The sequence below is a fragment of the Perissodus microlepis genome, chromosome 17 (genome assembly GCF_051167445.1).
Source record: "Perissodus microlepis isolate ML-2025 ecotype Zambia chromosome 17, ASM5116744v1, whole genome shotgun sequence".
Lineage (NCBI taxonomy): Eukaryota > Metazoa > Chordata > Actinopteri > Cichliformes > Cichlidae > Perissodus > Perissodus microlepis.
This window is the reverse complement of record NC_140477.1, coordinates 36,261,545-36,288,919: the sequence shown is the minus strand read 5'-3', so window position 1 is coordinate 36,288,919 and position 27,375 is coordinate 36,261,545. Positions and strand designations below refer to the sequence as shown.

Sequence of the window (27,375 nt, the reverse complement as noted above, 5' to 3'; positions counted from 1 at the left end):
TTTCTCTCCTTTACACCATACCTATCCATGAGCTCGATTTCCTTCTCCTACATGTCTGTTGGAGTCTGTCCCAAACAAAGCAAACCTCCTTTGCAGACACTCTGCGCCACTTTTCTATAGAATAGCTCTCGCTTTTAACTAACATCCAACTTGGAGTCATACGCACTGATGCTCATCACAGCACGCCTTCGATTTCCAGATTCAAAACTAATTATGCTGTCTGACAAAGTCTACACCTCCACAACAGTTAAGGATGCCTCTGGGAGTAAAATAGGCCATCTACTCAAAGATCAGTTCCCTCGCTCTTTTTACTGAACTCCAAGTTGCCCCATTTTAATAAATGTTAAGCTTCTGTGGGAGTGTTGAGAGTCAAAGTCACATACTCTTCCTTCAGGATTACTCCCACTCCATTTAGCTTCCTATGGTACGGTAGAACAGTTTGAATCCACCATCCTTGCTTCCCTTGATGGTCCTTACTCTCACCTCTGCTCTTCTGCTTCTCACTGCCTCCAAACACACGTCCTGCCTCCTCCCAGTTTTTGGTCTTTGGCTGACAGTAGCACCTTTCTCTTTGTGTAATTTCACCTTGCTGACCCATGCCAACTACATATCAGTAAAGATTTGCCTGAAAATAAAAGTTTATTTTGGTGTGTAATAGAAGATGTGAACAGGTTTTCAGTGTGGTACGTTCTGTGAGTGATATCTGATGTGTGGCATTTACCGTGAACAGCCCACAGGTGATGGACGTGAGATATATGTCGACGTAGAATCAAGGAATTGGTCATTTTGCACAAGGCAAGATGTCCAGAATCTAGACAGCTGGTCTTATGGAAGTATGGTCCTATAATTTAAAATACTGTGTGCGTGCATGTCTTCCAGATAAAGTGTGTCTGCAAAATGACTGTGGGGCAGTCTGAGAATGTGGCATGTAGGTGTGTGAAATTCTGGAGCCAGAGCTGTCTCAGGCCTGCAAGGCAGACGACGTGTCGGCAAACTTTGAGATGTTTGAACAGTGAGGCCCACGCTGGCCTTTCTCGCTCTCTCTCTCTGACACACTCACACACACACACACACACACACACCCTCTCTTCTTCGACCTTGATGTGCACACGCTCACACAGACAGCACCATCCAGCTGCAAATACAGTAAATACATCCATTTACCTGCAAGAGCACTCAACCACAAGGCAAGATGAGTCAGCGTAATTTCAAATGATTAATTAATAATGTTAGCCAGCTTTGACTGGATGCATTTATTTAACATGTTATTGTTATGACACAAGAGCTTATATAAAACTAGGTCAACTAAGTCAACAAACAAGAAAAGTAATGGAATAAATGATCAAAAAGAAAACATGTGGTGTAAGTGAAATCATTAAAAAGAGAAAAATGTAAAAATTAAAATCAACAAATCAACCAGTAAAAAGGATGAAATCCATAATTTGTGATTAATAAGATGACAAAACATTTAATAATAAAAACACGATCTGTTATTGTCACCATGTAGCTTGTAAATTGTTGACTTTAATCATTTCAATATACAATTTCTCGGGTATGAATTTCATAACTAATTTTAAACTAATTAGCTTTACTAATGGGTACCTGAGTTTCATGTTAAATGCTGTTGGAGCATCACTGATCTTTGAGTTTGTAAAGCTGTGTGGTCCCACCCTGTGTTACAGGACAGCACTTAAATTATGTCACAACTTGATTCCAGTGTGGTGGCACTAGATTTAGCGGTAGCACTTTATCATAAAGCCGAGGTAGTAAGCAAGTGCTTATTTCTCCATTTATATGTCATTACTTGTACTTGGTTTGTCATTTATGCTGATATGTTTATCCATCTGCTGCTGTTACACCATGTACAGCTGTCACTGTTGTATGTGGTGTAACCATGTACTGCTAACAGTGCTACTAATAATCTCTGTGTTCATAAATGGTTTACTAAGGAGGAGTAATGCTATATAAATGATATTTACTTGCTAATACCTTACTAAAAGCTTAATAGCGTGACTGATTTATTTCATTATGACATACTGTACAATAGTAAAGCTGGAGGGGGTCAAAGTAGAACCAATGCTCCTTCTTTGCTCAGCCATAAATACTTGAAGTCATGTAAGGATGTAAGACCTGCTTTTGTTTTGAGGTACCTGCTGAAACAACTGATGCTGCATCCTTTTGTTGTTGTTGTTTTTTGATTCTTTTTAAAGACAGAAATCAGTCAAAGGGAATTATTGCACACGATGTATACTGAAAATGAAAATGATTCCAGCGACCCTTTCAGCACCATCATCTGCTGGCAGTTATGTAAAGATCACAGCTGGAAGATCGTCTCTTCAGATGTCAAGCCCAGCATCTTGTGCGAACACTTACACTGTCCCTTTGGGTGATTTGTGATGCTGACAGAACCCAGCATTTATAGTGGAGAAAAAAAAGATTCCCCGCTCTGTTTTTTTGCCTTGAGTTAGAAAGATGGATAGGAGTGCAGTCCAGCTGTCCCACGCCCACATAATTTGGTTGTGGATCAGCCCCCGGGCTTCATAAATCCAGCGCTGAGGGGAACTGAGAAACACAGAGCAGGCAGCTCACATCAATCAGTATCTATCAGGTCAGAAAACATGTAGTCAAAGATTGGAGAAATATGGCCACAGTGTGACATCACCCACAGGTCCTTAAATGTGGGCTTACTGTTTGCCTCGCGAGCGCGACCACATCGCCATTAAAGCTGAAAGACTCAATGACCAATAGGTGGCTGTGGCCATCTTTTACTTACAGTCCATGCTTTTACCCCATGTCTCATGCAGAGTTTACTGTTTAGTGCCTTACTGGATACTGTTCAAGATCCCATCATGATACTTTACATATGTGTGATAACGGTTCCTGTCTGACGACTGGCTGCAAAACAGTCTCTGGTGTCCACCTCTAGCATGTGACAACTGTTTGTCTAAACTCTTTGGATGTGCGTTCATTTTCTGAACCGTGTGTGATGCCTTATCAGTTCCAATTTTCAACTTACTGGTGTATATTAGCAACAAAATTACATCCTTTTAAGTGTCTTAAGTTAACAATATTTCCTTCACTTCAGCCAGTCCTGGATGTAAAAGACTGAATATTTTAACATCTTCCGTTAGGTTGTGTTAGTGCAATATCATTACTGTATATATGGGCTCTCGACATCATTCAATCTAAAGCGGGGTGACAGCTTCCTGTTACCTTGGAGATGCAACATCCTGCTTCAGGACATATACTCGTATTTATGTGCGTCGTGTGTGTGTAGGTGTATTCCACTCTGGTGGCGCGTGTAATCACAGTCGTGTTAGCAGTGTATTGTAGTGCATAGGGTATAATTGCTTGCATTTAGCAGTTTTCAGAACATAGTAGTTAGTGGCAAGATAAATGCCGTGCTATGAGGTGGTCTCCCGTCTAATGTGCCTCTAAATTGCTTGATCGAGACAGACAGCTCTCCTTCGGCCTGTTTGCATCCAACTTAAATCTAAAGCCAAGGGGATGTGCCCTGTCGTGCCTGTCTATCATAATCACTTCAATATAAATATGTAGAGCATGTTTAAAACCCACAAGTCTGATAAACGCTCTTTCATCTGTGCTGAAAGACAAGGCGGTTCAGCCTCTCACGATGACAGACACGCCAACCGGAGGAGCCATTTCATCGCAGGCTCTCGTGCCGACAACTGGGTCAGAGAGAAAGACAGAGGGAGAGGTTGTTTTTAACAGTTTCCAGATGTTTGATTAGATGGTGCACACTGGTGGTTATATGTTACTGTAGCACATGTGTGTGCGCTTCTGTTTTTGCAGGTTAATTAACGCAGATTTAGGTTGCATGTATGCTGTTGGACCTCTGCGTGCGGTTATCTGTGTTTCTGTGTGGTCGGCGTACAAATCCCACTACAGTGGCACCGAAGACACGTTCCCACTGGCCTGCATTCCTTCTCTACTTAAAAAGAAGTGAAAACAAACAGACAAACATACATTCACATCAAACCGAGACAAGGACATGATCACAGCCATTCATGGGGAAATTAATAGACCTTTACAGAAGGGGAATCATCTAGATGAACAATTGTGCACGTCCCTTACTGTGAGTTTGTCTTTCTGCCACTGTGATCTTTGTGTTTTGAAGCAGAACGAATGACTGAAAAACACAAGCATAAAGAAACAACTTGTCAGTTAACACATACCCTGCTTTCAGTCTACTATAACTGCAGTGATTAATGATGGTTATGTTTCAATTTTCTGCTTCATAGTTGCACTAGGAAGTTTAATTATGTTACATGTGCTATGAACGTTCTGTAAAAGTAAAGCACTGAACATGAGTCAGTGTCCCAACACCTGCAGGTGATTGTACATTCCTGTTAGATGTCTCTGGAGTTCACTCAGCCCCTGAAGGACACATGTGTAGTTGGTGCATTGTAGTGTAGTGTCTCGAGGACCAGTTCACACGGTCACAATAACTGGCTGGTATGCAAACACCTGCACAGAGCTTCACACTCGTGATGTGAGGATGAAACTGCGACACTCTTGTAACAACACCAGTTGCACATGTGACACCTTTTTTATATTTTGGTACAAAAGTGATCTGGTAGCGTGGCGTGAACTTGCTGTGACAGCAGTTTTAATCTTGTTTACATTCTTTATAGATGCTCCCGGTCAAGAAAACACGGCGGGCAGGTGCAATAGAGAAAAGTTAACTAGTGACTACGTTTGACCAAAATCACCATCACAACCACAGTTACTAACAGCATCTGCCTCCTGAGCCACAGTCTGGATGCGACCCGACTCATTCAGTCTTTCAATATGACACATTTGTCCGACAGTTTATAAACACAATTTAGTAACTCGTATGTCACTTTTGACCTTGGGAGAAGTCGCAGGTCAATGAGATCAAACCTGGGACACACTGACTCAATCGCAGCCAGCCGTCTCTGTTCCAGCTGAAGCGGGCTGGATCACTGACTCTTTCACTGTTGTGAGAGTTTGGACCCCTGGCCCACATGCCCTCGTGGAGTGTTTGTTATTAAACAGCACTAGGATCGAACACTAGGATCATTTAATACCTGAACAAATACACGCTGCCTCCCGGCATGATGTCTGTCCCCTTCACCACCAACACCCCGCAAAGAACACCTACGCTCTTCAAGAAAACTAGATCTCCTTTCCCCCGTGCATAATTATTTGTGGAGGTTCATGTTTCTGCAAATTTATTCCATTTAATTGCTTTTTACTGCAAATATTTGGTAAAACCACACAGCTTATACTCAGGAGGTTTGTGTGCACATTCCTGCAACAAATCTTATATTGGCTTAAGTGACCAGAGCTGTATTCCTGGTCAGTCTGCTTCAACGAAATGGACAGGCAATCATACTGGACACCCTACCGTTGACCTCTGGAGGCAACAGTCAGAGTTGAGGAGTTAGAGTCCATCATTCCTCCAGTTGGCTAGCATAGTCCACAGCACTGATCACTTGGGCCAGTTGCTAGGTCTTAATCAGGCTCTGCAGCATCATCAGGGTCTCCACTGGAGTCAGATTTCTCATTCCAAACACTGGGCTCCTCAAACCCAGCCTGAGGCTCACAGAGAGAAAGAGAAGGGGTTGGGAGGCCTGTTTCCTTTGGCTCAGGTGGATGTCAGCAAGTCTTCTCATTTGTGATTTTTTTCTCTTTTTGTTAAAAGGTTCCAGAATATTTTCTTTAACAGTGCAGACAGATTTTGCAGGAGTGACTTAGTGAGTGTCATGTCAGGTAAACTTCTCCCTCTCTGTGTTTGAAAGTCGAAACGATGCTCTGCTCTAAACTTTTTATGACTGTTTCCAGAACCACCGTTTTTCTGCGAGATTCTCCTCTGCTGCTATACGCTGTTAAATTCATTTCTTCCGTGTTAATGCACACTTTTAATTTCTACTGAGAAACACTCTAAATTCAGCATTGCAATAAACATTTTGACACATTTTCTATCCCTAAAGAAGCCGTTCATTGTCTCTGTAATGTTTGATTTTGTGTTTAGTCCAGAGTGGCATCACACTCTCAGAAAATTCATTACCTAGGTTCAGCTGGAAGTGGACTGCTCTCGCCAGCTTTTTATTTACGTTATTGTAGTTGATAAATTTCTCTTAAATCCAAATCCTTAAAGTAACTTTACAAAAGGTCTAAAAAGTACTAAATTTGGCTGTTGAACATAAAAATTCATACACAATAGGTTTGAATCGTCTGGTAGACCTAGAGAGACGCGGTAAAGGTTGGAACTATTGATTGGAGGCTGGAGTAAGTTATTGATTGTCTAGAGTAAATGTCAGACATGGATCCCGAGAGACAGCCTGTGGGTGTATCTGTGTGTGTCTGTGTGTGTGGTGGTGGTAGTAGGGTTGAAATTTTCAACCACTCCCTTTACAAAGGCAGGACACATCATTGCATGTGTGTACACATTTGTTATGTGTCAGTGAATACCTTTTACTTCAAACTAACCCTGTCAGAGAGTCTCAGCTCAGTCCAGCTTGTTTTGCAGTTAGTTCACCTGCATTAACAAACCCACGACCTGCACGATGCTATCAATGTGCTCATTATCCATAAAGGTGTTCTTCTATTGTTTTCTCATGCAAACACAAGCAGAAGTGCTCTGTTGTTAGCTGTGATAGCACTGCATAGCCCAGCTACAAATTATGTTGTTTAGTGTTGACTGTACTGTCAGTAAACACTTCCTTGATGATGAATGTCACGTACCTTGGGGGTCCTGTGATTTGACCTCTAGCACCATCCTGAGGTTGCCATTTGTAGTTGCCCAATGCAAATACTCTGGTTTATGATTACCCTGAGTTTCTCAACAGCACTTTTGCTAGGCTTCATCCTTTGCGCTCGTAGCCAAATCACTCTTGTTTCTGATGAGTCAGCTTCCTGTGAGGAACTGCTGGCTGCAGCTAGTCTTGTTTTAGGTGTTACAAGAGACAAATAATTCCTCCAGTAAACTGACAAGTATTTTTGAAAGCACCTTCTACTCTCAAACGTTCCTTTTAAAGACAGCATTACCCACCTGCTTGCTAGCTGTGAAAACTTTTCTAACTCATATCAATGTCCTTGTGTTCAGTGATCTTATTTATTGACGTTATCCCATTAGACAGTTTCCAAGGATAAAGTCCCACCAAATGCTGTTGGGTTTTATTGTCCTGTTTAACTCACTCACCCTTTGGCCCCTTATAAATTCATCATGATGGCTAAAGGCAAAATTGTCTGAATGCAAAATTAAAAGGCTAAGCTTGGTGGAGAGGTGCATGAACCCACTGAACTGTGATGCAGGCAACTTTAAAGTTGTGAAATAATGCATTGGTCTTGGTAGAGGATTGCACTCTTTTTATGATTATATAAAATGACTGGGTTCCTCAGGTGATATTTTATGCATTTCCTTAGAGAGAGGATGAAGAGTTCTGCCATTTGCGAAGGAGTCATAATAGGAATCGCTCCTCCTCCTAACAGCTGAGGCGGTTTGGGCATCTGACTCCTGGATTCCTCCTGGATGGATGGATGGATGGATGGATTTGCAGCAGTGGTTCCGTGTAGAAAGACCAACTCTGACATGCCACACATATCACACAACCTCACTTGTCTTTAACTGTCCTGTCTCTTCTCTCTAGATGTGATCATTTCAAGATGTGCTAAAACTTAATGTATTTATTTAACCTCAAAGCTTATTTAAGCTCCATTCTGGGTAATTACATACCCCATTATAAGGTTCAGCGGTCCCTGGTGGGGTCATTAAGTGTGGGTTGTGTGTGCTAGTGCTTGCAGCTGCCAGAATAATTAGGAAGCTGTCTGTGTTGGGTAGATGGTGGTAGCTACCTTTGTTACATTAGAGGCATTAGAGGAGACAATGTGGGCAGAAGGGGAGTGATGGTGTGTGTATGTGTGTGTTCCTTAGTTGGTATATAGGCCAGTATACCTGAGAGAATTTAGGTAAATTCTTTTTAAATGATTACTGAACTTACTAGATGCAGAAAATGAACCCCCAAAAAGCTCTTGACTTCCTAAAGTCTCAAAGTCCTGAGGCTGCCAAGTGTACCTGGGCTGGCACCTGAAGGGAAAAGATAGCCATGCGTTCTGCGGTCAGCCACAGAGGAACAGGAAAGCAGCTGATTGATTTAAAATCCTCAGGGAGAATCAGAGCCTCACGTTAGGCACGAAAGAGGAAGATACAGAAAAATACAATGTGTAAAAAAGAAAGTAGGAGCAGATGACACACAGAAAATTAAATCCAAGTTGAATTTCTGACAGTGAAGAGCAGAAAGCAAAAAGGAGCAATCAGCAGTCTCCTTGTACTTATCTGTAAGTATGACATCAGTGTTCGACAGGCTGTTGTATGTGTCTGGATGCCCTTACCTGTCCTACACTCCATAAAAAAGAAAGATCCCTGAGCCTTATTTTCTTCCCATCAGCCACGGGGAAATGTGTTTTAGCCAAGCCAGATGGAGGGACAATCCCTTTAAAAGGCCGCTGACAGGGCACAGCGGGACACGGTTTACTACATTTCTACTGTGGCGCAAAGCCAGCTCATTCTGGATTCCTGTCTCAGCTCCATATTTAGATGAAGAGTTCATTCAGCAGAAACTCCCTCAGGATAGAGACTGAGATGATCGGGCCAAAGAGGCTGAGTCTGCCCTGCTGGAAAAACACAGTGGATGACTTACTGTTTTATGGGGCTCCTATCACGCCACACTGAGAGAACGTGTGTGCGTACTCGACTCCTGTGCTCTCACCACCTCTTACTGATGCTGTTAGTAACTGGCTCCGACTTGTTAAAGCTACACACTGCATTAAATGCATGCTACTTCTTACATGTAATGGTGCTGTTAATTAACACAACAGTAAGTTACCACAGGTGCTCCTCTTCACTGTCACAGCATCACAACATCACAGTCCCTCAAAATCACAAACTGTGGAAGGTTGATGTCAGCAACCATGCAAATCTTAGATCTATTAGTAATTATTCATGAGAAATGTAAGACTTCAGTCTCCATGACTGCAGTGGATTATCCAGTCTAAGCAGAAAACTATGTATGGCAGGAATATGACACGCTAAAATAAACCAGAAGGTTTTTGCGTGTTTGTGCTCTTGTGCTGACTTCTTCACTCAGGCCATAATGATCTACATTTTTAATATATAAGAGTAAGCCATGTAGGTGTAAGCCACACTGCTTCTTACATGTGTTAACATTTTTATGATATCCATGAACCATCGTACGTTTTTGCTGCAGGGTTTTAATTTTTTTTTCCCAGTGGAAGATTACTTGGGAAGTGGGGGTTTGAAAAGTTTTGATTGTGAAAGTTTAAAGCAGGTAATGTGTGTTTGAGACTCATTTAGTGCCACTAAAGAGACAACAACAAAACACAACAAAAGGCACTGTACAAAGATGATCCAGTAAGAGCCAATAAAACAAAGAAATACTTGAGACACAAAGATATGGGGAAAAGCCAATTTACAACTAAAAGTAAAGACCCAACAGTCACATGATGCCCTATAAGCAAGCACTTGGCGACAGTAGGAAGGAGAAACTCCCTTTTAAGAGGAACAAAGCTCCAGCAGAACCATGTTCGGAGAGCAGCTGCCCTGCACCGTCACCGGTTGGGGATAAGAGGAAAGAGAAGAGATCAGAGAGAGAGAGAGGACAAACGACACACTATGAGAGAGACAGCCAGAGTTTAATCATCGCTAATGATTAAAGTACGATGGTGTATAGATACAGGGAGTGAAAAGAAATGAGTGAAGAGTAAACAGGGGCCCTCCCACCAGCCTACTGCAGCATAACTAAAGGATGGAAGCTCGTAGCAGAGCCTGATACCTGAAGGCTCTGCTTCTCATTCTATTTTTAAAAACTCTAGGAGCCATCAGTAAGCCTGCAGTCTCAGAGCAAAGTGCTCTGCTTGGATAACACTATACTATGAAGTTTTTAAGATATGACATGGCCTAATTATTCAAGATTTTGTTTGTTTGGAGACGCATTTAAAGTCAATTCTGAATTTTACACAGAGCCAGTGGAGAGAAGCTAACAGTACATGCAGCACTCTGGATAAACTGTAAGGCTTTCAGAGAGCTTATAGAGTGACATGATAATAGTGAGCTACAGTAGTCCAGCTAGAATTGATAAATGTATGGGCCTGCATTTCACTCTGAGACAGCATGTTCATATTCAGATTAAGAATAACCTCCCTGTGTCATGGGAGGCTAAGGCCAGTTAAGCCTAAAAGAAGGATGTAAAAAGTACATTGTAACCCGATTGGAACCATTTGCAACTCTATGAGGAAGGATCCCCGTTTAACTCCACAAACCGGAATTTATCACAAAGATATGTTTTAGGCGACTGCATGACAGTTAATTTAATAATAACATTGTTCTAATCTTTGTATTACAACCAGAGATGGGCAGTAACGCGTTACTGTAATCTGATTACTTTTTTCAAGTAACAAGTAAAGTAAGGGATTACTATTGCAAAAACGGTAATTAGATTACCGTTACTTTCCCGTAGGAACGCTGCGTTACTGCGTTACTAAAACCGTGATTTTTTTGCGAGAATGTCTCATGACAGTGACGTAAGCGAGTGCGACGTTCGTGACAACAGCTGTGTGCAGATCAACAATGGATCATATATCGAGTGCGGAGAGAGTATGAGCGTGCAGCGTTTAAAGCGTGGAAGTACTGACCTTACTTTGAGTTTGATTCCATAAAAAGTGACAAAAACATTAGTGGCCGTTGTGCGTGGGAAGAAAACTTCTTTTTACAGCGAAAAAACCCCTAAACAAGCACCGAGTAGCTATGACGTAATGGGAAACTCACAGAGAAACTCGCGGATCCTTCCACTGACCGCTGCGGCACACCTGCACCAGGGTAAACCTCCGCCTACCCTGCTCCTGCTTTACAGGTGAAAATAGAGCAACAGGACCGCTAGTCTTTGATTTTATTTATTTTCTGCTGTGTTTTACTTGCATCTATTTGAAAGACTGAGTGTAAACACAAAAAATATTTTATTTTATGTGCTGGAATGTGCAGAAAATAGGTTTAAATGTTAAACTAATTTCTTCAAGTCAGAGAATGTTGCATATAATTTAATTTTTGCTTGATGCATAAAGTTACAAGATTAAAACGGATAAAACAAGTTTAAAAAAAAAGAGACTTTTCCATTTGATTACATTTTGTATGATGGATTATGCAGAAAAAGTAGAATTGGGCTGAAAGATCTATCGCTTTATCACCTATTCAGGTTGTAAATCGTGTTTTTAAAAAGTAACTAAGTAACTAAGTAACTAAGTAATTAATTACTTTTGAAAATAAGTAATCAGTAAAGTAACGGGATTACTTTTTTGGGGAAGTAATCAGTAATTAGTTACTGATTGCTTTTTTCAAGTAACTTGACCAACACTGATTACAACATTGTGGTCAGTGGTAATGAACGCTGCACTGAGCAGGACAAGCACAGAGGTGAGCCAACTGTCAGAGGCCATAAGATCGTTCATGACCTTCACTAGTGCTGTTTCTTGTTCTTCAAGTAGACCATTCCTTTGCAAGTGACCAGTTAACTACTTGACAACTCATTTTTGAAATAAAAAAAGTTAGAAATCAGTCTAATTAGACCGGTGGGCCAGGTAAGGGTTTAACTCTCACCATGTCACAGTAAGCTGTGTGGCAGGCAGTGGTTGGACCCAAATGCAGGACTCAAAGACGGAATATTAAACTTGAGGCGTTGGCTTTATTTGCAGGCAAAACAAACTTAGACACAGGAGAACTATAAAACAATAACAAAACTCAGACTAGGAGGGTTAACCTAAACTGGGAATCTCCAAAAGGTTGATTCTGTTCATCTGGACGTAGCGTTTTGTGGGAGAAACGTTTCGTCACTCATCCAGGTGACTTCTTCAGTCTCAGCTGACTGCAGGTTTCAATCTTATAAACAGTACATTTGCATAATGACTGAAACCAGCCCACTGAAGGAACAATGGGCTGGGAGGTCAGTTCCTTAATCATTATTATGCAAATTCTCAAGCTTTAATCTCCCAGCCCATTGTTCCTTCACAAAACGCTACGTCCAGATGAACAGAATCAACTTTTTGGAGATTTACTTTCCTGGATGATTGAGAATGCATCAAGACCTAAACTGGGAATACATGGTGTGGCAGGTCATAACCTGATGACACAGCTAACGCGGAGGACGTGACAACAGGGAAAAGCACAGGGCTTAAATACATACTGGCATAATTAGGGAATGCGAGCCACGAGGGAGACGCAGCTGGGACAATGCAGGCATGATGTGACACGGGGAAGCAACACTGAACCCAGAAACATGGGACAAGGATTACCAAAGTAAAACAGGAAACTGAGACTAACACTGTGACGCAGATTCAACACCAAAACGTGGAACATGGGAACACGAGGCATAGAGATGGTGTGACACAGAAACCATAATCCAAGGACCAAGAAAAGTCAGAGCTATCAGTTCAATAAACCCAGTAGCTTGGGTCTGTGGGACTGAAGACAGATTAATCATATTTTGTTATTATGGTGAAACTTCTTTAAGTATTGTTGTGAAGAATAAGGTCTACACGGTGCACTGATGCTACAGAGAAAGATATTATTGTGGGTCAATATCAGCAGTTGTGTATACTATGATTAGAGTTACTCTGCTCAAGTGTATCAGGGAATAAATTCATAAAGCCAATGCTGGTTGAATTAATACTTGGCTTATCAGAACACTGGCTCTGTTTTCCTTGATCAGAGACAAATATGAGGGAATAAGATTTCCTAGCTTTATGGAAAGGTTTTTTTTATAGAGTAAAAACTATTTTTCAAAGCCAAAGATCAACTGAATGAATGCAAAATTATTTACTCTCCAGCTTGCATGTAATCTGCTTTAAGGTGCACAGTATTACAAGAGATTCAAGCATCTCTGATATGTTGCCTTGTTTTTCAGACGAGTATCCAAAGTCTTACACTGTGAGAATTGATCTCGGTGGTAGGAAAACTTAGGTAGCTGCTCTGCATTGTGTTAGTATTACAGAAGGCAGCATTCAGCATAAATGCACAAATTCAGATGGGTCTCATTACATTGGAGTGAACATAACAAGATTATATGTAATAAGAGATCAAGAGCAAAATACTGTAGGTGTGATTCAAACCCTCAAAATACACAGACTTGCCCTCTGAGAGTACTGGCTGACTGCTGGAGCATAAAGGAGGCGACGGATCGGCTGACTGACCGGCTAGTCATCGCAGAACTGGCAAATACCACAACTCTGGCAGCAGCAATCCATTGTCCACTTCTGGATCTCAGCACAACTGGAGACAGAAGATGGTGGGAAAGAGTAGACACTAAAAACACAAAAGTGAAAACTAAAATAAAACCTAAAACCATAACATCACTGAGTAGTTTGAACTTCTGGATGTACCAAATACACCAGTCTGATCCTCAGAGTCTTTTCTCATTTATTGGTGTATTAAAAAGTAACGTTAGTCAGTGTTTTAACCATTTTATGAAACTAACGTTAAACTGATTAGCTATCTGGATATGCAAACAATAAAAAGATACAAATCTGTCCGTGGTAGTTGATGGTCTAGAAAAATAAAACCTTCCTGTTTGAAATGAAAGACGTCATCTAAAAAATAACTATCGATACAACCAAGATGCCAAGTTGGAGACAAAAAAGCAAACGTAGCAAACGTAGTTGGTGGGAACCTTCTTCCTCGTCCCTCGCCTTCTTTCTCTGTCATCACATACTTTCCTAGTCTGACTATCCCTATGTCCTCTCACCCCCCCCCCCCACTTCAACACACACACACACACACACACACACACACACACACACACACACACACACACACACACACACACCTACTCCACTATTTCTCTGTAGTGTCTTCCTCAACTTATTCCCTGGTTTAAGGGCTTAGGTGTTAATCCCTCACAGTTTTCATCACTTAGAGCACCAATCAAAAAAGGCTTAGTGTGTATAATATGCCAGACCGTTGTCCTCTTTCTCTCCTCTTTTGTTTTCTCGATTCCCCATCCACCTTTTTTCCTTTGGGCTTAGTTCTCCCTGTGTGAGTAAACAGAAAGACTTTAGTCCTTATCTGGAAAGGATGCACTTGTTCTAAAGAGATTTAAAAGAAGAGTACTAAAATGTATTTCTAAGAAAAAGATGAACTATTTTGAAGTTTGGGTTCATCTGAGGCCGCACTAAGTTGGAAGAGGGGAGGAAATAAGATTTGAGGTTTGGAGCTGGTGAAACCAGAAACCAGCAGGTTTGTGGTTGGCAGTGAACCTGGTGCCTCAGGGTTGCCTTTGCATTATTTGTTCTGAATCTGTGGCTGTGGATTGCTGCACCACACCTGAGCTAGAGCTCAGGTATCCAGATTTTATTTCATTGGCACACAGTTTCTAGCAGGACCACATAACTGTTTGTTTGAGTGCTGAATCATCACAAATAGTGTTTACACCAGCATAACACTGGCTGACGAAGCATTGTATAATGATTGTTAAGGTCCTAAATCCAAACTGCTTCAGTTTTAGAATTGTCCTGGATTACCGGTGTATAAAACATTGTAACGAAAGCTGCAAATGTGCTGTAGTAGAAAACAGACTGAAGAGGACAACAGGGAAAACTGCTCTCATCTCACCACCCTTGGCAGCATGAAGGAATTTTTTTGTAAGGCCCAAATATGATTTTAATGATGCTTCTCTGAAGTCCTGGCACTCAGTTTCCTTTGCTTCCCAAACTTTTCTTTACTTTACATTTGATACTTTATATTCATATTTATAATTAAAACTTGGATTACTGAAGAATTCTTAGAATCTGAAAATTTATGCTACAATTTTTTACAATTAAGCCTAATGTAGTATTTTTCAAATGTAGAAATGGACTGTATCTTATGCTTCATTTCAGTCTTTTCTTAACCTTAACTAAGGTTTTTAACTATAACAACCATAACTTAACATTCATTCATGTGTCATTTGCAATGAGCAGATCTTGTCAGGAAAGCAAAGTCAAAGTAAACTTTATTGTCATCTCTGCTATATACAGTACAGTAGAGAGACGAGACGACGAGGCTCCAGTTCCATTCAGTGCAAAAAAACAACAATATATGTAGGAAGAGTAAGACTAAATATACGCTTAGAGACTGAGGTGAGGGGAGTAAATATACACTTTGAGGTAAAACTGTTAAAGGATAAATTAGGTATTGAAATTATGTGATCTGGCATCCATCCATCCTTCTGCTTGTCCAGTTCAGGGTCATGAGTGGGCTGGACCCTATCCCAGCTGTCTCAGGTTGAGAGGCAGGACCCTGGACAGGTCGCCCATCTGGTGCAAACTTTGTGTGGATGTGCCATCCTGGAGGAGCTGTGCTACTTGTGCAGCCTGAATGGGCTGTAGGTACGGTCTCATCCTACCAGCACTAGCAAAAAGCAAAACTAGAGAAAAGTCCATCAGGACAGATTATAAGAGAGAGCAATGGTGTGCGTTCACCACCTGCAAATTTATTCTCTTTTGGGGAGTGGTCTTGCTGTTGCTTCACCAGTGCACCTGTTGTCATTTTGTCCTATTGATGTTTGTACCAAAGTAGCTGAAATTGATTCACAGTGGTTTATGCTTCCAAATTGAACAGACTGATACCCTTGAAGTCGAACTGACTCTCTGTTATACCGTGACAATAAATTTTCCCTTCATTTTTTGAGCAATGTAAATAAACAAACATCTGTTTTAGTGACGGTCATCAATGTTTCTTTACTAGGCTTATTTCTCAATCACTGAGTCTGTCTCCCAGTTGCTTGACTGGTGTTATTGGGTGTAGCTAAGTAGCATACATCAAGCTGTATGCCAAGAGTGAAAAAGACATCGATTCACTGATCCACACCACCATAAAATGCAGCAATGACATTGGAATGTCATTGCTGCTTTACTCGGATTGGAAGAGTAAAGTCGGATGGTAACAAAGAGAGGGAAGGCAGTCAGAACTGAGGCGATCGAATTACCAGAAAGCAACATTGCAGACATCGAGGATAGCTACAGGTACCTAGGGCAAATGGGAACCATGAAGATAGCGCTAGGAAAGCTGCAACCACCAAGCACCTGCAGACGGACAGGAGGGTCCTGAGGGGTCAACTGAACGGTGAGAACAAGATCCGGGCTATCAAGACCTACGCCCTGCCCGTGATCAGGTACCCTCGCTGGGATAATGGGCTGACCAAAGGAAGAGATTAAGGCCACTGACATCAAGGTGAGGAGGCTCCTGACCATGCATGGAGGGTTTCACCCCAAGTCCAGCATCCTGAGACTGTATGCTAGGTCTGGGGAAGGTGGCCGGGACTGGTGAGTGTCAGCACCACAGTCCAGGATGAGACAGCGAACATCCACTCAGTGTGCTCAGTGAATACCTCAGGCAGCAGAAACCAGGAAGGACAGGCCCCTGCACGGTATGTACCACCAGCAGATAGCAGAGGTGGCTGATATCCAGAAGTCCTACCAGTGTCTGGACAAAGCTGGACTGAAAGACAGCACAGAGGCACTAATCATGGCAGCACAGGAACAAGCTCTGAGCACAAGATCCATTGAGGCTGGGGTCTATCACACCAGGCAAGACCCCAGGTGCAGGCTGTGTAACGATGCCCCTGAGACAATCCAGCACATAACACCAGGGTGTAAGATGCTAGCAGGCAGGGCATACATGGAACGCCATAACCAAGTGGCCGCCATAGTGTACAGAAACATCTGTGCTGAATACGGCCTGGAAGTCCTGAGGTCAAAATGGGAGATGCCCCCAAGGGTGGTGGAGAATGACCGAGCTAAGATCCTGTGAGACTTCCAGATACAGACGGACAAAATGGTGGTGGCTAACCAACCAGACATAGTGGTGGTAGACAAGCAGAGGAAGACGGGCGTAGTGATCGATGTAGCGAATGACAGCAACATCTGGAAGAAGGAACACGAGAAGCTGGAAAAGTACGAAGGGCTCAGTAAAGAACTCGAGAAGATGTGGAGGGTGAAGGTGACGGTGGTCCCAGTGGTAATCGGAGCAACCGGTGCAGTGATCCCCAAGCTAGCCGAGTGGCTCCAGCAGATCCCAGGAACAACGTCTGAGATCTCTGTCCAGTAGAGCGTGGTCTCAGGAACAGCTAAGATATATGCTCTTATATATCTGTGAAGGTTCTCAGTCATCCAGGTCATCGTAGTCAAAGGAGCTTGCAAAGAAAAGCGTCTGGACTTCTTTAAGTTACTTGAAGACGTTTCACCTCTCATCCGAGAAGCTTCTTCAGTTCTAAGGTCAAATGGTGGAGAGTCCCAGATATAAACCTAGTGGGAGTATCCCCCCACAGAGGGACAAAAGGACCCCCTGATGATCCTCTAATCGCCTGATGCTCTTATATACATTTATTTTTTCATAAATATATGAATATACGAAAAAATAAATGCTTAAAGTGTTTTTAAGCTGATGGCTGCACATTAGACCTCTGAAATTATAAACTGGATCCATTTAAGCCTTAGAATTACTCTCAACATTACAGTATTTTATACAGTTTCTAAATCAGATACATGGACAAGATAATACGTGCACTGCAATCTGGAGGACCAAAGTCTTGTCCTGTTTACTACTTCCACAGATTTCTCAGATTTCTTAAAGAGAAGGTTCATGGGTGGACATGCAAAAGTATGACAGAAGAATATGCAAAGGATGGGATGAGGTGGAGACAGATGGTCCACTGTGGCAACCCTTAAATGGAGCAGCCAAAAGAAGAAGTATAAAATGATAAAATCGAGAAACTGCAGTTTTCTGCTGAGAAATATAATTCTTATTCTTAACTAATTGTTTACTTATGAGATGTTCCACCAAGTTCTTTCTTTTTCTTTTCTAGATCTTTTATTTCATGTAACATGGTGAGCTGTTTTGTTATTATTTCTTCAAAAAAAATTAGATATATATGTTGTATTTCATACTCTTACTCATCACTCGTGATTTACTACGCCCCAGTTCTTATGTTTTATAACAATGATGCAGTCAGCTGTTTTCTGTCTGCCGGCTGACCGTTTCCAGTCCTCAAATATTTCTTTGTGATTCTGCAGACAAGATTGGACACCACAAAAAAACAATGGGCTGTGAAATGTCTGCCTGAGCAACCAGCTTATGTCTTGCTACTGTACCCACATGGTGTATGTTTAAATGAAGCTGTCACTTTATCAGCCCCCCTGCCTTTTGTTATGTTCTGCTTGAGAAAAAGGCATTCAGGGAGAGTTACAGCAGGGCGTTTCTGATTGAAAAATGCAGAAAATATAAAATATAAATATCAGATGTTTTTGATTAAAACACTTTTTTTCACAGCATTATGAGAGATAAATTGGTTTTAATCTTTTTCCAAAACTTCTTTCTGGACGTTTATTGCTGACATTATTACTGGTTATGATATTTGTCATTGAATTACCGGAGGCTTCTTTTCGTGCCCAAAGATGCATTTGAAATTCAGTTCAATTCCATTTTATTTATACAGCACCAAATTGCAACAACAGTCACCTCAAGGCGCTTTATATTGTAAGGCAGACCCTACAATAATACATGCAGAGAAAACCCCAACAATCATATGACCCCCTATGAGCAAGCACTTTGGCGACAGCGGGAAGGAAAAACTCCCTTTTAACAGGAAGAAACCTCCAGCAGAACCAGGCTCAGGGAGGGGCGGGGCCATCTGTTGTGATTGGTTGGGGGTGAGAGAAGGAAGACAGGAAGGATAAAGACATGCTGTGGAAGAGAGACAGAGATTAATAACAGATATGATTCAGTGCAGAGAGGTCTGTTAACACATAGTGATTGAAGAAGAAACACCCAGTGCATCATGGGAATCCCCAGCAGCCTACGTCTATTGCAGCATAACTAAGGGGGGATTCAGGGTCACCTGGTCCAGCCCTAACTATATGCTTTAGCAAAAAGGAAAGTTTGAAGCCTAATCTTAAAAGTAGAGATAGTGTCTGTCTCCTGAATCCAAACTGGAAGCTGGTTCCACAGAAGAGGGGCCTGAAAACTGAAGGCTCTGCCTCCCATTCTACTTTAAATACTCTAGGAACAACAAGTAGGCCTGCAGTGTTAGAGCGAAGTGCTCTAATAGGGTGATATGGTACTACAAGGTCATTAAGATAAGATGGGGCCTGATTATTTAAGACCTTGTATGTGAGGAGCAGGATTTTGAATTCTGGATTTAACAGGAAGCCAATGAAGGGAAGCCAAAACAGGAGTACAATAACCTCAGTTTGATCTGAATTAAGAAGCAGAAAGTTAGCGGCCATCCAGGTCTTTATGTCTTTAAGACATTCCTGCAGTTTAACTCATTGGTGTGTGTTATCTGGCTTCATGGACAGATAGAGCTGGGTGTCATCTGCATAGCAGTGAAAATTTATGCTATGTCTTCTAATGATGCTGCCTAAGGGAAGCATGTATAATGTAAACAGAATTGGTCCTAGCACTGAACCCTGTGGAACTCCATAATTAACCTCAGTGTGTGAAGAGGACTCTCCATTTACATGCACAAACTGGAGTCTATTAGATAGATATGATACAAACCACTGCAGCACAGTACCTGTAATACCTACAGCATGCTCTAATCGCTCTAATAGGATATTATGGTCAACAGTATCGAACGCTGCACTGAGGTCTAGCAGGACAAGCACAGAGATGAGTCCACTGTCAGAGGCCATAAGAAGATCATTTGTAACCTTCACTAAAGCTGTTTCTGTGCTGTGATGAGCTCTGAAACCTGACTGAGACTCTTCAAATAAGCCATTCCTCTGCAGATGATCTGTTAGCTGTTTGACAACTACTTTAAATTAATATCAATGGTACTGAAAGTAGGTGTAGATAATGTTACATCTAATTTTATGACTCAAGTCACATTTCATAAATCACAAGTTCAGTTCTGACACAAAGTTTTGCTGCCTTTCTCTTTTCATTGTATTTTTTCTGCACAGACATTGATGAATGCCAGGAGAATAACGGAGGCTGTGACCACTTCTGCCGAAACACTGTGGGCTCCTTTGAGTGCAGCTGCCAAAAAGGCCACAAACTGCTCACAGATGAAAGGACATGCCAAGGTCAGTCGCTCTCAGCTGCTAGTGACACAGTTTGACTTTTGTATATCACCAGCTGTGACATAGTGCTGTGGCATTAGTAAACACAGTGAAGCATGGAAGGAAAATCACTGCAAAATAATTTATAGTATTATTCTGGATATATCATTTCCTGTTCTTTTTGTAAATCAAATTATTGTAATAAATTATGTTACTATTAGTATATTAGCAGTAGTGGCTTATGCATTTGTTTACCAGTCTGATCCTGTGAGAAGAAAAAAGTCTGGAAGGGCATCTGGCGTAAAATCAAACCTTTGTGAATAAGGCAACAACTGAAAGTAGCTTCTGATGCTTCTTCTTCTGTTGTTTTATTATAAATGTCAGGCTAAAAAGTCTGTTGCTTATGCGTTAACTGAAATGAGAGCAATGATATTGTGCAGCACTGTATATAAAGATCATAAAGTCACTTTGACCTCTCGTCAAGTGCAAAGACACAGTGTACTGGAACTACCTCCACTTCCTATAGTTGTGCTAAGTGTGCTAAGTTAACATGCTACTGGACCTTTTGGCCTTTTGTTATCTCATCTGAACCTGTGGAAAGTTAAATACAAATACTTCCATAAAATCTAAATGTTTCTCAGAATGTAACGAATGTGTTTGTTGCAACAGTGTAGCTGCTTCGTCAGCTGGGCGTCTAGTCAACAGGCCTCCTTAGTGCTCATGCTTATATGACCAAAGGCAGATTCCTGGTTACAAGTCACAGCAAGAGAGACAGGAGGCAGGCAGACACAAAATGATTTTTTTATTAACAATTAAATCTTGAGGTACTTCTGCCCTCAGCCTCAAATTCCCAGGATGGAAAAACTGTGTACGCGGAGTGTTGGAGTAACTCTGCATTGCTTTTGGAGTGTTTAATAGCGTGGTGTTGAGTCCCGTCAGCCACATCACAGCACCACTCTCTACTTCTGACACACCTATGCCACTGTTTCGTGGCCCCCCCCCCCCCCCCCCCCCCCCCCCCCGTCTAGCATGTTCAGCCTCAACATAACCTTAAAATGAAATATACTGTTTCTTTCGTAAACATCTTCTGTGCTTCTGAGTAATTCCAGAGAAAATAGCTTCTGGTTATGCACTACATGCCAACTGTAGAGCATTTTCCAGACCTAGCTGAGAAACTTAAGCAGAAAGATTAGTTGTTTGCCACGGCTGCATCATTAGTTTCCACGAATGATTCCCTCTATTCTTACTGTTTATAAAGACGGGATATTGCCAGCACTTAAACAAACATCTAAAATAGCTATTAAAACACCTCATCATCACCAAGGGTGTATCTCACTGAAAAAACGATCACGCTCCAGACATCAGCGCTGCTTCATTCTATACTAAATCACTATATGCAGCTCCTGTGTTCCCAGCTCGGTTTATTTAAACTCTAAACAGACGAGCTATTCCTACGTCCTGACATGGACGTTTGCCTGGAGTATTTACCGAGCCAACGTCCAGCCCTTAAAAACTTCCTCCATTATAACATGTTGTATTTTTAGCCTCTTTAAAGCCCCACAGAACAGCCTGAAATAAACCAGGTGAGCCTAAAAAGCTGCCCTCCATTCCTGCTAGGTTAATAATATTTGGCGCAGGAGAAGTACACAAAAACACATACGCAGGCAGGCATGCGCACTCGTGCACACATATTCACACTGATGCAACAGTGAATGTGCCTCAGCCTCATTCCCGGGAAGTTTTTCCAGCTTTATTAGAATAAGTCTTGTCCTAGTTTAGTGTGGGACGCTTGAATCTGTTTACTGTAATATTAACTGTGATTAATGAGATGGCCTCTTCAGTACTTGGTGAGCAGATTGTTGATAACCTACTCATTCCACTGACCTTTACTTCTATGCAGCAGGAGAGCCTTTGTATTCTCTTAGATCTATTTGACTGAACCTGTCCAGAGATGCACCAGCAGACTTTTGTGAAACTTTTGAAGTGGAAATACTTAATACCCTGAAATATTTGTCATCAGAATACAAATTTGTTTTGGATTTGAACGATTGCAGTCGTTCTTCTCCTTAATTGACTGAACATTTGTCACTATCCTTTGTGAATCTCATGTTCTAGTAGCCCCGTGACAGGAAACAAAATGAATATTGTCTAATATTGACGAGAGGGAGGGGTAGATATGACTGGGAACCCAAAGACACCAGGCACACTTACATAGTAGCACCTTGTCGAACCCAAACCCTATAATACACCCTGACTTACCCTAATCAGACCATAATGTACAAAGTGAACGTTGTGAAATTGTATTTAACAACACAGACCGCCAACTCATTAGATAAGCTTAACTCAGTATGAAAGTTAAAGCAGCAGACAGAACGATGCTTTTAGTCTTTACCCTTTGAATGAATATCCAAAATAAAGGACACCATGCTACAAATTTAGGGTCATTTAAGGGCACATCATTTTTTATGAGAAGTGTGTATGAAGGCATATTATAGTGACCAATCATGGAACTAACAGTTAGTATTATCTAGAAGGGAGTCGACACAAGAGACAGACTTAAATTAAAAAGAACTGATTAAACATCAACTAACAAGAACAAACACAAAGGCCAACATAGACTGATGTAAAGGGGGAGGATGAGAGAGCAATGCCTGACAGCTGATGGACCTGGTAAGACCCTCCCATGTATGCCATTTGCCAGAGGGGTGGATGCTGGCTCAAAGAACGCATGCCCAGATTAATGGGAAAATGAGTGAATGAAGACTTTCTGTATTATTACACTGTAGTATTACTTGGACTCATTTCCTCCTCACCTGTTGTGTCTTTTCGGTCTTTCTCAGACATTGATGAGTGCTCCTTTGAGAGAACCTGTGATCACACATGCATCAACTACCCTGGCAGCTTTGAGTGCTTGTGCAACAAAGGATACATCCTGTACGGTCTGACTCACTGTGGAGGTGAGTGTCAGTTCAGATTTATTTCCCAGAGAAAGAGAAGAATACATGAAACACAACAAGATGATGAAACGAACTTTTTAACACAGTTTTTATCTAGTCTTAGACAATCGATAGGATCTGTTCGTTTGTGTATAGGTGCGAAGAAAAGGAAACATAGAGACAGCAGGTAGAGTTGGAGGTGGCACAGTTGACGGAGCTGGAGTGACCACAATGGACAAGACTGGAAATGAGGATATCAGAGGGAAAACTACAGGCCAGGCTGAGATGGTGTAGATATATTGGGCAAAGGGTGTTTAATATAGAGCTGGGAGGCACAGATGCATGGATGCAGTGAAGGAGGATATATTAGGGATGATCTGCTGTGGCGACCCCTAAGGGGAGCAGCTGAGAGAAGAAGAAAAACTTGTGAGTTCCTCAAACAGCAACAAGAGAACAAGAGCTATGAATGAAGTCCATTTGTGAGTTAGACAAATCACATTTCACTGAAAATTACAGAAATCCCCCAACATCAAAACAATGACAGCAGAAGTGAGTAACATTAATAATCTGTAACAGGGCCATTTGCCAAGATGTGCAGTGAGCTCTTCAGTATGATGTGTTTGCTTGTTGTGATGGTCAAAGATGACAGGCTTTATGGGGTGATCTCAGTATGCAGTGCTTAGTACTTCCTTTGACCAGTACTAATGCTCGTCAAAGGAAGTACAGCTGGTAAAGTACTGGCAGGGCCATGGGTGCAGAGGCTCACTAATGCGTGACACAATAGCTCTAATCTGACAGAAGGCTAAAAACACAATGCTGTGTATGCTAGAAAGGCATCAAGACACACAGGAAATGACAGCCTGCTGTGTAAGGGCTGTGTTTGATATACTGAAGGTCGTAACGATGCATGTACTCTGCTGGTATCACCTGTAAAGGGCATGAACTGAATCACACAGCAATGGAAAAAGGTCATTTAATTTTTGAAAAGGTAGCAATATATAAGCTGTCTAAGGAGCCTGGATAGAAAAGGTTCTTGAAGACGTTTCACCTCTCATCCAAGAAGCTTCTGAGAACTAAAGACACAGGAAACATCTAAGCAGAGAAGTAAGCTAATAACATTCAAGTGAAAGCAGGAAAAAATAGTGACAACACTGAAGCGCTTTGGTGTTTTGAAGGCAGATGTTTTCACCTTTAGCAGCTTTAGATATCACATGTACCTAAGAGGCAGTTACGTATGTACAGTAGGGAGAGAGGCTAGATTCTCTACAGTTTGAGGCAATGAAAAGACTTGTAAAATGGACAAAGAGTCCTTGAGAAATGTAAAACTTAGTCAAGATTTCGGGTTGATATGTGATTTGGAAAGGAGAACTTTGTAAGCAAATTGTACTCTGTGGGCAGAGTTTAGTGTCTTCTAGGGCCGTTAATCCTAAAGTGCTGGTACATGGCTGGTCTCTAACTTATTTCTCTTTCCTTTCATTTCCACTGCATGATGTCCAATAATATCATCCATCCATCCATTGGCTTCCGCTTATCCTTTTCAGGGTCGCGGGGGGCGCTGGAGCCTATCCCAGCTGTCATAGGGTGAGAGGCGGGGTACACCCTGGACAGGGCGCCAGCAGGGCCTGTCCAATAATACCCTCAAATATAAATAATAAGAAGGAGAGATTTAAAAAACCCAAAGAACACAGAATGAAACTCCAGGATGAAGTCCATGTATAACTGCTGCTAAATTAACCTGAAACAATACACAGAGTCTAAAATGACCTTTAAGCCGTATTCATCTGCAACCTTTCCTTAAAGAGCACTAAGAGTGTTGCATAACTCAATCCATCAATTTTCCTAAGTGTTTATCCAGTTAAGAGTTGTGCTGGGAGTGTGGGTGGGGGGCTTGCCTGGAGCCTATCCCAGCTATTATAGGGTGGGAGGTGGGATACACCCTGTACAAATCGCCTCTCCTTCGCGGTGCATAAAATCCATTAGACGTGAAAGCTGAAAAGTGAAATGCCAACGCACGTGCTATAATCCTGTCTTTGTCTTAGATATCGATGAGTGCAGCATCAACAACGGCAGCTGTGAGTACGGCTGCATAAACACCCAGGGCAGCTACGAGTGTGTGTGTCCACCCGGACAGAAACTCCACTGGAACAAGAAAGATTGCATCGGTGAGCACCAGCCCACACACACCTGTGTGTACATTTGTGAATGTGCGAGGCATGGTGGACAGATCACACAACAGAAGTGATATGACTCTGTACTCCTCAGAGGGAGTGAAATGTCTGCCCAATGGGAAGCCAGCACCTCGAGCCCAGCTAACCTGCATCAAGAGCGGAGGAGCTGAGGTCTGCTCACTGTCCTGTCCCTCCAATGCCCTCTTCCTCGCAGGTGTGCACAAACACACTCATGTTGGCGTCTCATGGCAGAACAGTGTTTCCTATTAATCATATATTTTTCTATTTTTGTCAGTGAACTTTTGGGGCCGTGATGTTCAGATTTGTACCAGGACATGTTCAATATGTAGGAGCTTGGTTTTTTGGGTTTTCCTTTTCATCTGTCGACCACAAATGTTTAATGCTGACACAACTTATATTCATGCGTTCATTTTTTTTCCAGTCCATTAAATGGTTTTTTGGTGCAAATAAATCTGTAATTGGAATCTGTAAATCTGTAAAGAAACTGATTCAAAAAATGAAGAAAAGCCAAAGCAAACTTGCGCTGAATATGTATTAAAAACAGGAAGGATCACAAACAAGTTTGCAGAAAGTCAGACAGGAAGGAGAGAGCAATTGTTAACCTGCTGTCAGCTTCATTTGTAGCTTCAAAATGATTAATTGTTAATCTAATCTATAACTAATCCTAAAAACTAAAGATTAATTAACAGTAATTCAATTGAGTTTTATTTACAACAGTGAAAACTCTACATTAACATGTTGATTGTCATCGATGGTTTTTTATTCTGTCTCTGTAGTTTTCTCTCTGAATGATCTTGAGGCAGGATTTGACAGACGCACAGGGACCTGTGCTGTATGTTGGAAACAGTCCTTTGTGCTGCTCTGGTGCAGCATGTGTTGCTGCCCTCTGGTGGTCTGTCTGTGCCATTCCCCTCTTGATGAAGCTTGCGCTCTTTAGTGCCATATTTGTGGATTCTTTAGGGGCCTCTCTGCTCAGACTGATGTGTTTTTCACTCTGAGAGGTTTTGTTGGCTTCACCCATCCTTCCTCTTTGCTGGCACCCCAGCCTCTCCTCCTGCAATAGTACTTAACACACATCTGTAAATCGATTGCATTCTTTGATCATGCCAATTTTTCCACAGCATGGCTGTCGCTTCGCTTTACTTGGCAGCTATTGTGTGAGAATGATGGATCGCTCTCAGGCATGAAGTGAAATATTTGTTTTTGTGTCTTTTATGAGTACATCTTAATTTAAGGAGGAATGAGCCATGTAAATTCCTGTGGCTGAAAGGAGCCCGGGCTCTTTTTTAATCCCTCACTTCTCCGTCCAAATGCATCTTTGTCTCTACGTGTATTAACAGAGAAAAGCATGGCTCATAGATCTTTCATCTGGGTCTTCATTTCACAATCAAAGTTTAAGGTCACATTTTTGTTTATACCACTAAACATCTACAAAACTTGTTTTAATTATGCTGACAAATGTGCCTTTGGCCATCCTATGAAACATACAACGGGAGTCCTAACCTGTTCTCATCATCAGGTTTTGGTTTTCTTTGGTCACTTAATCCTGTTCTGCCCTGTTGTTTCTCACAGACTCAGAGAACAGCTACACACTGAGCTGCGGAGTGCCCGTCCAGCCTGGTAAACCTCCTCAGAAGAGGAACGTCACCACGGCTTTACCCGCCTGTGCCGGTACAGTAAACATAATGGGACACAGTAGGTGCAGATCAGTGATGGGACTTCTATGCTCCCTGCACATGTACTGACTCTACAAAATATTATTTTTGATTTGCTTCGTCTCCACTTCAGAAATTGTTTTTACACGAATTACTCATTAAATTCTGGTAGCATTTATTATTTTAGCACTTATCTTAATTGCAGGTAGTTAGGAGGCAGTAGCTGGTACATTTGTACTGAAAATACAACATCCATACATAAATACATAATAATTCATACATAAATACATAATAATTCATACATAAATACATAATAATTCATACATAAATAAGCATAATTTACAACTACATGCAAGATTACTAACTGGGCCTGAGACCACATTTCTGCTATATTTTTGTCTCTTCACTGACCTTCCTGTTGAATTTGGAATTTAGCTTAAAATCTTGAATGATCAGGTCCTGTCATATCTTAGTGTATCATACTAACAGAGGAGTTTACTCTGC

General features: G+C 41.7%; 1 protein-coding gene across 2 annotated transcripts in view; it reads left to right on the top strand.

Annotated features, from left to right (window-relative positions):
- The window catches only part of scube1 (signal peptide, CUB domain, EGF-like 1), a 120,735-nt gene that overhangs the window by 85,035 nt on the left and 8,325 nt on the right, over window positions 1-27,375 (top strand). For both annotated transcript variants that reach the window (XM_084909492.1, XM_084909491.1), the window contains 5 exons: window positions 19,993-20,115; window positions 22,932-23,048; window positions 25,067-25,189; window positions 25,290-25,409; window positions 26,789-26,887. In XM_084909492.1, the coding sequence (XP_084765618.1) occupies window positions 19,993-20,115; window positions 22,932-23,048; window positions 25,067-25,189; window positions 25,290-25,409; window positions 26,789-26,887 (582 nt within the window). The remainder of the gene's footprint in view (window positions 1-19,992; window positions 20,116-22,931; window positions 23,049-25,066; window positions 25,190-25,289; window positions 25,410-26,788; window positions 26,888-27,375) is intronic.